Below are 16,276 nucleotides of genomic sequence, written 5' to 3' on the forward strand. Positions count from 1 at the left end.
CTCAAAAGAAATTTCAATTGTTGTACTGTTGATATTTGGCTCTGTTGGCTAATGAGTTTGCCGACCACTGTCCTGGTCTATAGGTCAAAGCTCAACCACTGAGCTACGCCAGCCAGAGAAGAACCTTTTTTTAAAATGGCTTTTAATTTTAAACTTCAGTTTTTGAGGGATTGGACTAGGCGATTTCTAAAACTTTGATTCTAGATACTTTGAGGGAAAGGAGGGTGTTTGGGGAGGCAAAGGCAACAGATGACACAAAATGCAGGCTCCAGCTGAAGAGAGTGGAAGAGGTAGAAACAGCAACACTGCTTGTTGGTCCCCAAGTAAGAAGGTTTGGCGGGAGAATGGGGGTCTTGGCTAGAGCCCAGTTCTCTCTGTGGGTGTGGAAGAGACCCTACAGCCCAGAAGTCAGAAGGATGAGGTCACTGCAGGGAACACAAACTGCATTGACTTTTTATCATCTCCTTTGTGGGTCCCTCTTCTTCCTCCCACCTCTCAGCATCAGAATGAGCCATCAATGGATACGTAAGAGAGGGACTTTTAAACCTGAGAAACAACAGTCACAGCACTAATAATCCCATTTATCAGCCATTCACTAGATGCCAAGCACTATATTATCTGTTATATACAAATTGTCTCATTTAATCCCCATAAGCACCTTCCAAGAAAGGTCTTGTGACTTTCCATTTCATAGATGAGAAAACTGAGACCCACTAAGGTTCAGTAACTTGCCCAAAGCCTCAGGGTTTGTATATGGCACTTCTAGTTGAGCCCAGGTTGGTTTGACACAAAATTTGATCCACTTTCATGCTTAAAGAATTAGGAATATCAGGCTTGGAACTGGTTGCTGGGAAGGTAGTGAAAAATGACAGGAGCTGGTGACAAAAGCCAGTGGTCAGCTGATGACACGCAGTGAGTTTAGGAGCAAGCACAAGACTGGAAACGGAGATTGGGGACCATCTTCAGAAGAAGGCTGGAATGAAACCTATGGCTTCTGTTCCTTGCATTCTCTCCCTCTATGTAAGCGACTCCCAGATTGAAGTCTCCTGTCCTGGTCTCTCTGCTGACCTTATTTTGTAGAGCATTGTATTCAGAGCACAGGCATCAGAGTCAGGCAGGCCTGGGTTTAGTGACTTACTAATTCCAAGGCCTCAGTTTTTTTTGTTTTTCAGTTTTTTCATCAATAAAATAGGGTGATACTAGTACCTATGCCATAGTGCTGTTGAGAGCATTAAATGAGATAAGCACTTTGCATAGTTCCTGGCGCGTAAGTGGTCAGTAAGTAACAACTGTTTATTAGTGTTACCTCCAACTGTCCAATGGATGTTTTCACTCGGCCACCTTCCTCATACGTCAAACACATCACATTTTACTCTGCATTCAAAGCCTGCCAGAGCCTGACTGCAATATATCTCTTCAATCTTCCTGCCCAAGCAAGCTACTCCAATAGGCTAACCTCACGGCCAGCTGGTCTACCCCTATCCTTTTACCCTAAATGTGCCTCACTGCCCTTTGGCTGATCGCAGTGTTTTTGTATCCTGGGTAATAAGGGAATTATGGGAGTAGATTCAGCTCAACATAAAGAAGAACTTTTTAGCAGTTAGAATTGTGCTGTTTCAAAAGGCAATGACTCCCATCTCTGGATGTGTGTTCAAGGAGAAACTGAATGTCAGAGGTGCTCTAAAGGGATTCGTGTATAAGAAACGCCATTGAACTGGATGACCGCCAGAGTTTCTTCCTCTTAAAAGCCCTTCATTGTGAGGATAACATTTTCTAGAGTAAAACATAAAATGTTTCATTGTTTTGAAAATTAAAATTAGAGGGTTTAAATTTTAATGTTTGAATTCAACCAATAATGAAAGATAATTTTTTTAGCTTTCTACCATGGCCAATTAGAGAAAAAGAAGGCAAAGAAGAGCAGAAAGAGAAGAACATGAGGAGGAGGACAGAAAAGAAATAGAGGCAGGCAGTGAAGAGGGGAAAGAGAAATAGAGTCATAGAATCAGGGTGAAAAGAGAGCGAGTGGGTAAAGGAAACCCCAATTGGGAAAACATAGTGTAGAGGAGAGAGTTAAATACTCAGTGCCATTCCACTGTCCTGATCTTGATGTTAGTCTCCAAATAGGGCTATACCCAGTTTCCAGAGACCCCCCAATAATATAGGGAGCATCTAATTTTCCAAAGCTGGTCTGGTTCCATCCATATGTCCCCAAGGACGCCAGCCCCATACTAGACACTGAGGTTTATGGGGCTGGGTGAGCAGGGATTGTGTGCAGCCCCACCCAATCGGAGTCAGCCATGACCCTTGAGAGAAGCCTCATGATAATAAGTGACCAGTGCTCCAAGCTGTGTCTGGCATCAGAGTCATGGCCTCTTGGCGTTGATGGAAGCAGCGACTTATACTCCTTCTCCCCCCTGGCGGTGTGATCAGTTAATAGAATTGTCATAAGCTGGGGCATTTTGTCACGATTTGACCAGCAGGAGGTATATAAAACTAATACATTTCCATAGAGGTTCTGGGCTTCAAGTTACGTGGAGGCTCAGCAGGCCTTTTGGTCAAGTGTTGGGTTTCTGTTGATGTGTGTTGGCTGGATGAGCGTATTCTCATATTGCCCTGAGTCATTTTTTCAGCCCCGGATAGTGCTAGATTGGATGAAGTGGCTGTGATAGTGCTCTCATTGTGCACTGAGGACTAGGAGGAAGGGCCCGGAATTCAGCTAGAGAAGGGCATCCCTGCCAGCCTGCTGCGGCTGGCCAGTCTGGAGCACTTCTGAGCGTGGCTGAACCAGGTGGCTGGTCTGAGTGGATAAGAGAATGGTCTTCTTCCCACGGGTCCTTCAGCCCTGCAGGCCATGCAAGACAGATCTCTATACTCATAGCCTGTAGGGCACCTGCCCTTGTGGTTTGGTGTATCTAGAATTTTTAATATCCAGAGACATTTCTGGTCATTAACTCCTAGTTAGACTAAAGTGTTACTTTTGAGTTGTCTCCTTTTTCCCCCAGATGTACTCACCAGAAGGAGTACCAGGCCCTGAGTTGAATTGTTTCTATAGCGCTAGGTAATTCAGTCTTTCTCCTCGAGGTGCGCCAGCAGAAAAATAATCACAACAAGAATAATGGTAGCTACCATTTCTTTAGTGCACGCTTAATGCCAAGCACTCTGCTCTATTATGTGCATTGTTTTATTCAATCCTCACAATAGTACCATCAGAAGTAGTACTATTTTAATCTCCATGTGACAAATGAGGACACTGAGGCACATTAAGGAAGAAACAACCCATAGTCACATGCCTAGGAAGTGTTAGGGCCAGAATATAAGCCTATGTCCAAAGCCCATGTTCTTAACCTCCACAGTGTACTATGAACTCAGAAAAGAAGGATTTAAGCCAGATCTCCCTGGGAGCTCTTGTCTGCTGAGATGCTTAACTCATCTGCCTTTTTGTGTGATGGAAACCCCTGGCCCCTGACCTCAGCTGAGCACCATTCATTCCTATAATCAACAAATCTTTTGGAGTAGCCATGGCCAAGAACATAAATCAGTAGATATAGTTAACTTTGGTTTTAAATTAAAGTTCCTGGTGTTGCTCAGTGGTTGAGCTTCGACCTATGAACCAGGAGGTCATGGTTCAATTCTTGGGTTAGGGCACAGGCTCGATCTCCAATAGGAGGCATGCAGGAGGCAGCCAATCGACAATTCTCTCTCATCATTGGTATTTCTATCTCACCCTCTTCCTTCCTCTCTCTGAAATCAATAAAAATATATTTATAAACAAATAATAATAAAATAAAGTTTTTAGAAAGAATCACAATAACTCACTAATAGCAATTATCTCTAAGGATTTTAATAGGAAGGGATACTTTTATTTTTTACTTTATACTTTTATTTTTTTTTATAGTAAGCATATATTACTTTGCTAACTAAACAAAAACCAATCTAAATTTTTGAAGGGAGAAAACGTATAAAAACAAATGTGTTCACACCTGATTGGAAGATTTAAAGGTAATGCATAATTGAGGGAAATCCAGGGTTGATAATAATACTCAATGATACCCAGTTATTGGTAATCTGGTGATCTTAGACAAGTCAGTCCCCTTCCAGGGACTGTAAAAAGTAGTCAGTAGATGTTCCCTTGCTTTCTGCACCATTTGCTGATTCGCCTTGGAAGCAGTGGGTCAGGAGCCCAGGATTAGAGATCCGCCTGAATGGGGGGCAGTGGGGGCTGGAGGAATGACCGAGCACCGTCTGGCAGCTGGAGGCTGCATGATGTGGGACTACCCACGAAGCCCTTTGGGCCTGTAAAACGCTGAGCCTGTACTTTATGCATCCTTAGGTCTCACCCACTTCTGACACTGTAGCATTCTACTGTCTGGCTGGATTTGCATCCCTGGTGCTGAAGAGAAACCTTGTAGAATACCACAAAGGCGGGAATTAGGGGAGAAAGATGAAGGTCAGGACTGAAGTAGATGGGCTGGCTTTTTTCTCCCTGCTTTTCTTCAAGGTGAACTGAGGCACTCTGGGCATCCATCCCCTGCCTGTCCAGTATGAGGCTGGAGTAGAGTCCAGCTCACCTCACTCTCCAGCCCATATGTTTCCTGATCTCTAACTGTCCTTTGCTTCTTGATGAGACTCCTGATTTGTGTCCAATCCCAGGACAGAGAATCACTGAAAATAGCACTCTTCTTCCCTTCACCATTTTCTCTTTCATTTCTTCTTCCCTTCTTGCTGGCTTCTCAAGATTGACAACCAGGAAGCCGCCAAAGGAGAAAGAGCCTGTGCTGATGGGGATAACTGTTTCCTAAGAGACTGTTGTGCGAATTTTTTTGTTTCACTCTTTGTGATGAGTGGTGGGTAAATGTCCATTAGATACTGAAACAGCAAATAACCACTGATGTTTGATTGCTTTATCATTTACCAAGTGCTTTCACAACAACTACCCAACTCACCATTTTCACCCAAAGCCTGCAAGGTAGTGGGAATTCTCCCCATATTACAGATGAGAAAACTGAAGCCCAGTGCCCGATGCCTTAGCAAACAGGGTGGCAGAGTGTGACAAGGACCCAGGCTGTCGTTCGCAGCAGTCTTTTAAAAATATATTATTATTATTATTATTATTATTATTATTATTATTGATTTCAGAGAGGAAGAGAGAGAGAGAGTGAGAGAGAGAGAGATCAGTGATGAGAGAGAATCATTGATTGGCTGCCTCTTGCACGCCCCACAGTGGGGATCGCGCCCCCAACCCAGGCATGTACCCTGACCAGGAATCGAACCATCATAGGCCAATGCTCAACCACTGAGCCACGCCGGCCGGGCTCCCAGCACTCTTTATGCCATTTTACCCTGGAACTTGTGAGGTGGCCCTTCCCATGAGCATTCCAGGTTTGAGCTTCTCTTAGGGATGCTAATTACAGCCTCCCCCCAAGCTCCTAGCTAAAAACTCTAACCTACTCATCTCAGAGCCTCACAAATGCAGAAGCATTCTCAGCACCCTGCCTGGAAGAGGAAGTAAAGGTGCTCTGAGCTTTTCTGCTGGTTCCCGAGTTGACAGAGGTGCAAATACCAAATGTGGCTTCTCTCCAAGGTGCCTTCCTGCCTGAACCTGGGAGAAAGCTGTGAAAGACGGGGAAGGACACTGGACTTAGAATTAGGAGGCTGGTGTTCAAATATCACTTCTGCCAATTACTGGCACCATAACCTTGTGCAAGTCACTTCACCTGTCTGAGCCTGCGTTTTCTCTTATGTCGAATGGGGATCATATTCGTTATCTCATAAGGTTACTTTGATGATTAATGTAAAAAGGACCTAGCCCAGCTGCAGGCACATGGCAACTTGTATCTGAGATTCCTGGCTCCTGCAAAATGTCACAGATTAGCCGGCAGTGGCAGGGAAGAGCCCCTTCGGCTTCTCTGTCCTTGTAAATTATACTTGATGGTATCTTCTCGGAAGAGTGGCTGGCTGGGCCTGGCTGTCTCCATTCTGGCTTTCCAGATCAGCACTTACCGAGTGCTGTGGCCTCCTTTCTCCGCCTTCTGGTTTTATACTCCAGGTGCTTCTGGAACAGGAAAAGGTGAGCCTCTGAATATCCCAAGCTATGTGTGCAAGCGAACATGGTTCCTCTGGTGATCTTGGCAGTTAACTGCCATAGCACCTGACCTGCCTCTAATACCTGGGATCAGGATTTGGCTCAGTGGTTGAGCATCGACCTATGACCCAGGAGGTCATGGTTCGATTCTTGGGCAGGACACCTACCTGGGTTACAGGCTCAATCCCCGATACGGTGCATGTCAAAGGCAGCCCATCACTGATTCTCTCTCATCATTGATGTTTATCTCTCTCTCCCTCTCTGAAATCAATAATTTTTTTTAAAGACTTAGATCAGATTGGGAGATTATCTGGAAAGTGCATAGTCAATATAGGAGCAAATACACTTAAAGATTCCTTGATTATGAACTGTGGGCTTAGAGTACTCCATCTCTGGCCCTCAGTTTCTTTACCTGTAAAGCCAAAGCGTTTAGGGTTGATGATTCCCTGAGGTCAGCTAGTTAGCATGTGATTTGTATCCCTCTCTCCAGAGCCAGACCATGGTGCCTGGAACTCCCAACCTGCCTTTCCTGCCCCCACTGCCTCTGCTGACCTCTTAGCTACACTGGATGTATTTAGAACCAGCCGGACTAAACCCAGTTCTGTCCACAGGCTTCACCCACCGGTACTCCTTTGTCCAAGAGATCACAAAGGCAGAAACTCGGGCAGCTCAGAGCTCCAGAGAACCTTTCCTGGGACTAGGAAGCCCATATTGCCTGCCTTTCTGCTTACTACCCCCAGCCTGAAGTGGGCCTAGGCACTGGAGGCATCCTGTCCCTCCCTGCTCTCCGTAGGTGATAGTTAAGGATAGGGATCTCTGAGGAAAAGGAGAAGGTGGCCACTGGTATCCTCAGAGAAATGGGGAAAATAACAAACAAAAGCAAGAAAAAAAAGCCTGTTTCTAAGCAAAGAATTGAAGCTCATGCATGACATATTTCAGAGCGTGGGGGTGAAGCAGACGGCATGAATTGAGACTGAGGAGAGGGAGGGGGCTGAGACCTTGCACCTGGATGGAGGCCCACCCACAGATTTCATGCCAGGGCCCACCCCCTCTTCTAGCACAATACAGGTTCTGTCGGGCAGGCTTGGCTGATAGTGTGGGCTGGGCAAGTGGGCAAGGTTTGGCGAGTAACCGATAAGGCAGATTCAGTTGTCATTCAGACCACGTCTGTGCTGGGTTCTGGCAGAGCAGGCAGAGAAACACTGGGGCAGTGAACAAACAGAATGGGGTGATAATGGGCAGTCAGGCATCGTCCAGGAATTCTCTTGATGGAGCCCAGGCTCAGCCAGAAGGAGAGGTCCTAAAGAAGAGGTCCATAACCAAGGTGGATGAGCAAGAACCAACACAGAACCCAATCCTGGGAATCTTGTCATGGGGATGGGGGCGTCGTAGTCTTGGCTTATGCATCAAATTCCAGGCCTGATTAGCAGCTCAAATTCTGGCTCATAATGTCCAAATGGGTTGGTTACCTAGTTCTTGAACCAATTTGGGCATTGTCAGGCAGAGTGTTGAATGAGGAGAGCGTGGTACTAGGTGTGGTTAGGTAGAAAAGTGGTTAAATAAACAATTGTTTTGAGTCAGAGATCTACCTCCTCACTTAAAAATCACCCCCCAAAAGCATAAAAGTGTATCTTGTAAAAGGGGATATAAGGCCTCTAAGGTATAGGAGTATAAAGTAAGTAGGGAGGCTCAATTTTATATCTCTTATTATAGACAATTAAAAAATAATAAGAACTCATGCATATGATATTCTAATGAAAGTGGTTCCATTACTATTGCTGGCAGTAGTTTAAATGGTATGAACCATTAGAAAGGTAACTTGACAGTATGTTCTAAGATACCCAAATTATTTGTAACCCTTTACCCACCCCTGAAATTTCCTTCTAAGAAAGTCACCTAAAAAGGCAGCAAATTATATGGACAAGGATGTTTATTGCACACATTGTAAACAACCAATAATAATCTTATAATGGGTGTTAATTAGATATATTATAAATTATCCACTCTAAATATTATGCAATCATTAAATTTACAATCATCAGCATTATGGAAGTAACAGACAATGCTTGAAATATTTGATAAAGTGGAAATAGCAGGACATAAGCTTGTATTTATGCCATGAAAAAATGATGTGTGCATATGGAAAATTTGATAAAAACAGGGATATAACCAAAGCTGATTAGCTTTGGTGAGAAAAATGTGAAGTATTTTCTCATATTATTTCTCTGGTTATTTTTATGTTAGTGCTTTTTTTTCTGAAAGGAGAGGAAGACAATAAAAGGTTAAAAATATGTCCCCAGAATTCCTTAATAAACTGTTAAGTATTTATTCTATTTTTAAAAATATTTTTTTATTGATTTCAGAGAGAGAGAGGGAGAGAAAGATAGAAACATCAATGATGAGAGAGAATCATTGACCGGCTGCCTCCTGCACAACCCACACTGGGGACTGAGCCCATAACCCAGCAAGTGCCCTGACCAGGAATGGAACCGTAACCTCTTGGTTCACAGGTTGACGCTCAACCACTGAGCCACACTGGCTGGGCATAAACTGTTAAGTATTTGATTTCATGCTCCTGAGATGCCAGATTCCATAAATGTATCACCCGTAAACAGTAGAACTTCCCTTTGTTTCTCCTAAAAACTCAAGGTGTAAGCTCTGACTCTGTGTACCAGGACAGATTGGAAAGGTCTGGCTCTTTGCTTTTCACACCTTTCTTGATTGTATGGTTTCCAGGCTTATCCTCTAACCTTCCTTTGTCTTTGCAGAGTAGAGTCCTATTTTTTAAAGTCTCTTAGAATAGCCCTTCTCTGAATGGTTTTAGCCGCCTTCCTCTGGATCTCTTGCCTTCGTGTCCCCGGAGATACAGGGAGGGAACTGTGCACAGTACTCCAGATTCAGCTTCGTCGTGGTTTTATATTTGGATAGAATGCTTGTTGTTTTGTTTCTAAAAAGCCTTCAGGATGGTGGCTGGCCAGATGCGGTTGGCTTTTTTAGCTGTGGCAGCATATTAAGCCAATGCCTTCTGGGAACAATAGAGATCAATTCTCTACTCCCCTGCCCCCCCCTCCCCTTTCTGGCTTATAACTGATTGCTCATAGCTACCCTTTAATGAGTAGGGCTAGAAGTACTTTTTCCCAAACTGTAAAACTATCATTGAAGCTTATCTGCCATTTTATAGTCGGCTCACCCAGCCTAGAGATTCCCTTGTGCGCTACCCCCAGGAAGGATGTGGGAGCATCTGTGAAGCTGGGCATTTCATTTCACCAGTGCACGCTTTCCAACGGAGATCAGTCCCCCCAACATTTAACGTTTGAACACTTTTCCATCTCGAGGGACGCCCATGTATTTGTTTCCTTTAGTTAATCCACCTTTCAGTTATGAGAAAACATTTCCCTTTCTCCATCTCCTCACCCACCATGTAACTTTGAATAACCTCTGATGAAGAACCTTGCCAGGAGCATTTTAACCTCTAAAATTCTGGCCACTGGCTTCCCCCACGAATGGTAATGACCTTGGGGATTAGTCAGATATGATTTTCTCTTGCTGGACACAATTTGCTTTTCTTTGAGCAGGTTCTGCTTCCTGGAGCACTCAACACAATGTCTGCAGTAGAAAGAACATGGGCTTTGGAGCCAGGCCAAGCTGGGTCTGGATTCTCCATTTATATTTAATGTCCATGATGTGACCTGGGATGGATTACTTAACCTCTCTGCGTTTTCATTGGAAAAATGACGGTGCTAATAATATGCCCCTTAAAGTCACCTGGGATCTCGTTACAATGCAGTTTTTTTATTCACTGGGTCTGGTAGGACCTGAGATTCTGCATTTTAACAAGCTCCCAAGTAATGCTGATTCAGGAGACTTCAAAAAGCATTGATTCTCAAATTCAACTGCGCCGTGAAATCACCTGGGAACCTTTCAAAACCACCAGTGCTTGGACCTCACCCCCTGCCCTCTCTCCCCCATTCCAGTTTAACTGGCAGTGGGGTGTAGCCTGGGCACTGGGTTTTTTCAAAGATGATTCTAATATACATGGAAGTTTGAGACCCACTGCTTAAAGGGGGATCTGATGTGAGGTGATGTGATGTGATGTGATGTGAGGTGATGTGATGTGATGTGATGTGATAAACCCGGCACGTAGTAGGTACAAAGAAAATAATGGGTTTCTTCCTCCTGGTTGCTTGTCCTGTGCTTCCCACTCTCCACTCCAGTGCCCAGTCTTTAAATCAGGCAGGAAACAACAGGGCAGCTACTGTTGTTGGGTCTTCGCTAGAGCCCCTGTCCTCGTTCTCACAGCTGTGAGTGGAAGGGACCGGGATAATGCGGTGGGCCTGGCACTGGCAATTTTAAAAGCGCCTCAGCTTTCATATGTAACCATATTCTAATACGTAACCAAGTCTGAGAACTAGTATCTTTTTATTAGCTAGCAAAGACTGAAGAACACTGCAGTTAAATACAATGCCAAAGGAAGTGCAAGGACTCCGGGCTGGAGTGGCCAAGTACGTCCCAGAATGTGGGGGTCCCTCGAGACTCCCTTCCCCGGTAGTTGGAGGGACCCGTCATCCATGGCCCACAGCACTAGGTGGCTTCCTCGTGCCTTCTCTCCTTCTCCCTCCTCACACACAGCCAGTCCCTCCTACAGGTGCCCAAGAGGCCCAGCCCCTGCTGCTCTGCCCTTTGGCCCTGCAGCAGTGAGTGTGGATTGGTCTGTTGAAGCTGGGATGAGAGAGCCCAGAGAAAGGACCTGGAACCGCCCTCTGGAGCAACCCCACGGCTTCCTTTCCGTTCATCAAACATTGATTGGGCACTTACTCTGTGCCCAGCCCTGTGCTAAGCCTGACACCGAGATCGATGAGACATGATTCCTGCCCTGAAGCAGCTCTCAGGAGAGCAGGATGTAAACCAATAGTGGGATGTGACGTCAGAACAGCAGGAAGGTGTCCTGGTTATTGAGGAGGCCGGAGGAGGGAATGTGCAGATTGGAGGGAATCAGAGGAAAGTCCCAAGATGCTCAAGCTGCGTCTTTGCAGAAGTAGCGGTTTTCCGGGTGGACGTGGCGTGGGAAGAGAGAGCAGCGTGGTGGAAAGGCTCAGCACATCCTGGGAGCTGGAGGAGTACAGAGCTCACCGTGGGGGCGGGGAGTAAGCGGTAAGAGGAGACTGGGAGGCTAGGCCAGCCCACTGGCCTGTCACTTGGGTGTCTGTCCCGTAAGAAGTGCATGAGTTTGCAGCAGAGGAGAGGCACGCTCAGGCTTGTGTTTCTGTGGCTCCTCTGAGTGTCATGTGGAGATGGATGGAAGGGGAAACTGAGGCAGTGACTCGCTCATGGCAGTGGTCCACCTGAGTCCTGAGGATCACAGTGAAGTCGGCAGCTATCACGAGGCTGAAAAGAATAGAATGGTGTGGGCCACACCAAGAAGACAGACCTGATGGGATTTGAGGACTGGCCGATATTGGGAGGTGTGTGAGATGCGGGGCAGGCACTCACTCGGGTGAGGTAGACAAGGTGCCTAGGACACAGAATGTAAGGAGTTGCTCGCCCACCTTGAGTGAAAGGGAAGTCTAGGATGAGTTCAGGCCTGTGATTATGGTGGGGTGTATGGTGAGACATTAACCACAAGCAGGGCCTGGGAAGGTTCAAGTGCAGCAGGTGGCTGTGGTGTGGTAGCGAGGACAGGCAGCCACTGGAGGGCGCCTTTCCCTGCAGCAGCTCTCTCCTTGGCCTCACGGCTGCATGGGGCTGCTCTAACTGACCCAACTTTGCTCAGTGTCCTCTGGCACCTTCACATAGTTCAACCTCTGACCTCCCCAATGCACCCTTAACCCCTGCCTTGCTCTGTCCCCAGTGGATGGGGTCTCATAGGTGGCATAGGGGTCCCCTTCTGACAGCACCCACTGCTCAGGCAGCTCAGCTGGCTCCACTGGGAAAAATTCCAGTGGGGAGACAGCCAATGTTTCCTGGTGGCTCAAGGTGATTTCAACCTTCCAGGAAGCCTGGGATGAAGTCAGAGGACAGCTGGAGTGCCCTGGGGCAGCACCTCTGACTAGCAACAGTGAAAATGCATTTCATGTAGCCCTAGCCGATTTGGCTCAGTGGATAGAGTGTCAGCCTGCAGACTGAAGAGTCCCAGGTTCAATTCCAGTCAAGGGCACATGCCCGGGTTGCGGGCTTGATCCCCAGTGTGGGGCATGCAGAAGGCAGCCTATCAATGATTCTCTCTCATCATTGATGTTTCTATCTCTCTCTCCCTTTCCCTTTCTCTCTGAAATAAATATTAAAAAAAAAAGAAAATGCATTTCATGTAGTCACAATTTACACAGCTCACACAAATCTGTTACCATTTAAGCTTCAGAGTAAGCAGGCACCCATGGAATGTCTGTGCCAAGCACTGGGCTAGGAGCTTCCACAGTGAGACTGGGAGTGGGGGTGGGTGGTGGTGGTGGGAAGATGGGGGGTGGCGGGTTTGTTAACTACCTGCCTGCCCTGAGGCTAGTTCCCCTCAATTTCTTTCTTTGTTAAAGAGGGAGAGTAGCCCTGGCCAGTGTGGCTCATCCACGCACCAAAAGGTCACCGGTTCGATTCCTGGTCAGGGCACATGCCCTAGTTGTGGGCTCGATCCCCAGGGGGGATGTGCAGGAGGCAGCCAATTGATGTTTTTCTCTCTTCCTCTTTCTCTCTCTTTCCCTCCCTCCCCCTCTCTTTCCCTTCCTCTCTCTCTAAAATAAATTTTTAAAAATTTAAAAACAGAGAAAGGAATACTACCTCTCTCGGGGTAAGGACAGAGATAATGTCTGTTAAGGGTCTAGTTCAGCCCCTAGCATGTTTGGCAGCCATCCTGGTCATAGTCGGTGCTGATGTTAGATGTGAGAACTGAAGCGGGTAACTTGGCCAAGGCTTTGCAGTTAGTGGGTAGAACCCCGTCTGTCTGGCCATCTCCAAAGCTTTGTGTCTCCGGGGCCCCATGTGCCCCTTAGTATTACAGAGTCTTCTGCCTTTGGCTTTTCTTCTGCTTTCCATGTCCGCCTACAACTAGGCTCTTCCGTTGCCTGTGTTGAGATCCCTCTTCCTGCATCGGGAGACAGTCATCCAAAAAGCTGGGCCTCCCAGTGACTATCTTCTGAGCTCCCCCTCCTGAGCACCAGCTGGGTGCTGATCGCCAGGATTAGGTTGCCATCTGCACCCCCCCACCCCAGGCCTGTGAACCACCTTCCATCTGGATCCAAAGCAAACAGATCAGGTGCCCTATGTCCCCTGAGGGATTCCCTCTCCTTTTCTCACCCAATGGTCCTGCCAACAATGGTCGCCTTGTGCTGGGGCCCAAGAAGCTGGAGGAAAACGCTTCCTTCTTGTTGGAGGCCCCATTGGGACACATCTTGTGTCCCTTCTTGAAAGGACCACAGAGAGCAGGGAAGCAGAACCTCTCAGCCTGGGGATCCTGTGCCCCTTTAAAAAGCCTGTCTCTATCCCCGTCTGTATCCCCAGGCCATGGAGAGCAAGCTGCTCATCGGGGGCAGGAACATCATGGATCACACAAACGAGCAGCAAAAGATGTTGGAACTGAAGAGGCAGGAGATTGCCGAGCAGGTAGGGCTGGGGCTTCAGGTCCCTGGGGGCACATGGCCTTGAGGTCATGTCTGAGGGGCATGGGGCAGTAAGCCATCCTTGACTCAGGATATGTGGACCAGTGCCGAGAACCTAAGACAAGCTGCCCTGGATCCCATGGGTCCTCCAGCCGAGGGCCTGTCTCTGGCAGGGGCACTGCTAGCTGGTGGGTGAGAGAAAGTGGTGGCTCTCCACCATGTCAGCCTCCACAGCACCTGGTACTCATTCCTGGGCCTTCCACAAGGTGCGAGTCCTTGGCCAAGTGTATGGCTATGTCCTGAATCATCACGAACCACAATTTGTTGCTCTTACCAGTCAACTGTAACACTAGGTGGGGAGATGGTGAGGTGGCTGGGAAGCCCGTATGCAGACATCTGTGTAAGTGGTTGACACCTCTGGAATGTGCCAGTGACGAGGGCTGGGTCTCCATCCCCAGGGGCAGTGCCTAGGAAAGGCATGGCAATAGGAGCTGAGAAGAAGGTTCAGAGAGGAGAGGCTCCACTGAGGTTGGGGTGGGAGCCATGGATGAGGGCCATGCTACTCTCCCTTCTCCCTCCTGGCAGCTGGGGCCATAGGGAAGCCATGTCCCACGGGAGGCAGAGTGAGCCTGTCCCTGAGCTCCCTTGACCTTCCCTGGTATGTGCTGCTGCTCTGAGCCCCTATGCCCTGCACTGGCCTAGAAACGCCGCGAGCGGGAGATGCAGCAGGAGATGATGCTCCGAGATGAGGAGACCATGGAGCTCCGGGGCACCTACACATCCCTGCAACAGGAGGTGGAGGTCAAAACCAAGAAACTCAAGAAGGTGAGATGCCACAGCAGGACGGGGTCTGGGGGTGTGAGGGACAGTCACCTGTCCAAAGAGTATATCTTTTAGGTCCTCTCCCCACTTTGCTTGAACTGCTGAACCCAGTGACATTGCCTGGGCTGCTGGGGGTGAGGAGCGGAGAAGGCAGGGGTTGGTGTTAGGGTGGAACAGAGCTGTTTCTCCTGGGTCAGGCTAGGCCTGATGGGCTGGGAACACCGTCATTTCTGGTCTCCAGGGTGATTGTCCTCATGGTCCTGGGTTACTTCCCCTTTTACAGTGTCACCAGTGAGTCACAGTTTGGATAGCTGGGCCTGGAGCAGGACCAGGGGAGTGGTGAGCCTGGGGGAGCTCCAAGAAGGAAACACAGGGCCCTCAAGGGCATGTGAAGGGATGAGAATATCATCACCAGAACCCTGCAAAGGCAATGCCGGGAAAACGTGTGTGATGAGATGAGGGTCGAGGGTAGGAAGCTGCAGGTCTCAGCCTGGATTCTAGTAAGAACCTGGAGAGCTCGTAGGGTTGCCGATGTGGCTGCCCCAGAGCAGGCCAGGCAGCGGCCCAGTCCCTGGCAGTTTCCAGGGACACACCCTCCATGGCTGCGAGTGGGGCAGCGGGGTCAGTGCTGCCCTCCGCACCCCCACTTCTGAGAACCCCTGGAGAGGGAGGAGTGGGGTGCTTCACCTTCCAAACTGGCTTAGACCCCCTCCACTGCCTAAGCCCTGGACTTAGGCCCTGATTCTGGCTCTTCTATTAACTAGTTTTGTGACCTTGAGCAAGTCTGCGCATGAGTTTCCTCACCTATAGCAAGAGGGTGTTGAGCCAAAAGGTCCCCAGAGTCCCTTCCAGTTTGAACATTCCATGCTGCTGACAGCAGCTGAGAGAGAGCAGGTAACAGGCCAGCATGCAGGAGGGACAGGGCAGCCTTTGGATCCCCTGTCCTGACTGGCGGTGGAGCCGCCAGAGGGAGATCCAGACCTGGCCCTGGCCTCATCCTGTGCTGAGCCTGGGACCCTGAGCCCGGGTGGCCTCTGAGCTGCACCTGTCCCCACCCAGCTCTACGCCAAGCTGCAGGCGGTGAAGGCGGAGATCCAGGACCAGCATGACGAGTACATCCGTGTGCGGCAGGACCTGGAGGAGGCGCAGAATGAGCAGACCCGGGAGCTCAAGCTCAAGTAGGCTCCCTCCTCTTCCCATTCCTGGTCCACAGCCAGCCCGTGGGCCCCGAGCTTCTCCCGACAGGATCTTCTCCTTCCTGAAGGCCTCATTCCGCCTGTCACCCATGAGTCCATGTGTCTTAGGAATAACGTGCCGGAGGGATGAGGGAGAGGCCCAGGTTCTGGAGTTTCTTCTACCTCCTTCCCTCCTCAGCCTGCATTTGATGAACTCCCCCAAAGTGCAGGCTGGGTGCTGGCCAGAAGGAGCCCCTTTGGCCCTGAATCGACACTCTTTGCGTTAGAAGTGTTGTTCAAGGCCTGCTATTTCCCCTCCCTCAACATTGTAGTTTTTCCGCCTGTGTCCCTTCCTTCTGCCTCTTTGCTTCTTAATTCTGATCCTTCAACTTCACAGATATGTGTGGGGTCCCTCTCCCCAATTCCCATCCCTACCTCCTTTCTGTTCCCAGGTACCTAATTATTGAAAACTTCATCCCCCCTGAGGAGAAGAACAAGATCATGAACCGGCTCTTCCTGGACTGTGAGGAGGAGCAGTGGAAGTTCCAGCCACTCGTGCCAGCCGGCGTGTGAGTCTCTCACCCAGTCGTCTGGGCCTCGGGACTGGGGCCAGG

The 16,276-nt window shown here is 48.5% G+C and overlaps 1 protein-coding gene across 4 annotated transcripts in view; it reads left to right on the forward strand.

The window, feature by feature from the left end:
• Nucleotides 1-16,276, forward strand: part of KIF3C (kinesin family member 3C) — a 32,639-nt gene that overhangs the window by 6,591 nt on the left and 9,772 nt on the right. For all 4 annotated transcript variants that reach the window (XM_036335137.1, XM_036335138.1, XM_036335139.1 and 1 more), the window contains exons 2-5: nt 13,568-13,669; nt 14,368-14,490; nt 15,547-15,665; nt 16,115-16,231. In XM_036335137.1, the coding sequence (XP_036191030.1) occupies nt 13,568-13,669; nt 14,368-14,490; nt 15,547-15,665; nt 16,115-16,231 (461 nt within the window). The remainder of the gene's footprint in view (nt 1-13,567; nt 13,670-14,367; nt 14,491-15,546; nt 15,666-16,114; nt 16,232-16,276) is intronic.

Source organism: Myotis myotis, unplaced genomic scaffold (assembly GCF_014108235.1).
Source record: "Myotis myotis isolate mMyoMyo1 unplaced genomic scaffold, mMyoMyo1.p scaffold_m19_p_14, whole genome shotgun sequence".
Lineage (NCBI taxonomy): Eukaryota > Metazoa > Chordata > Mammalia > Chiroptera > Vespertilionidae > Myotis > Myotis myotis.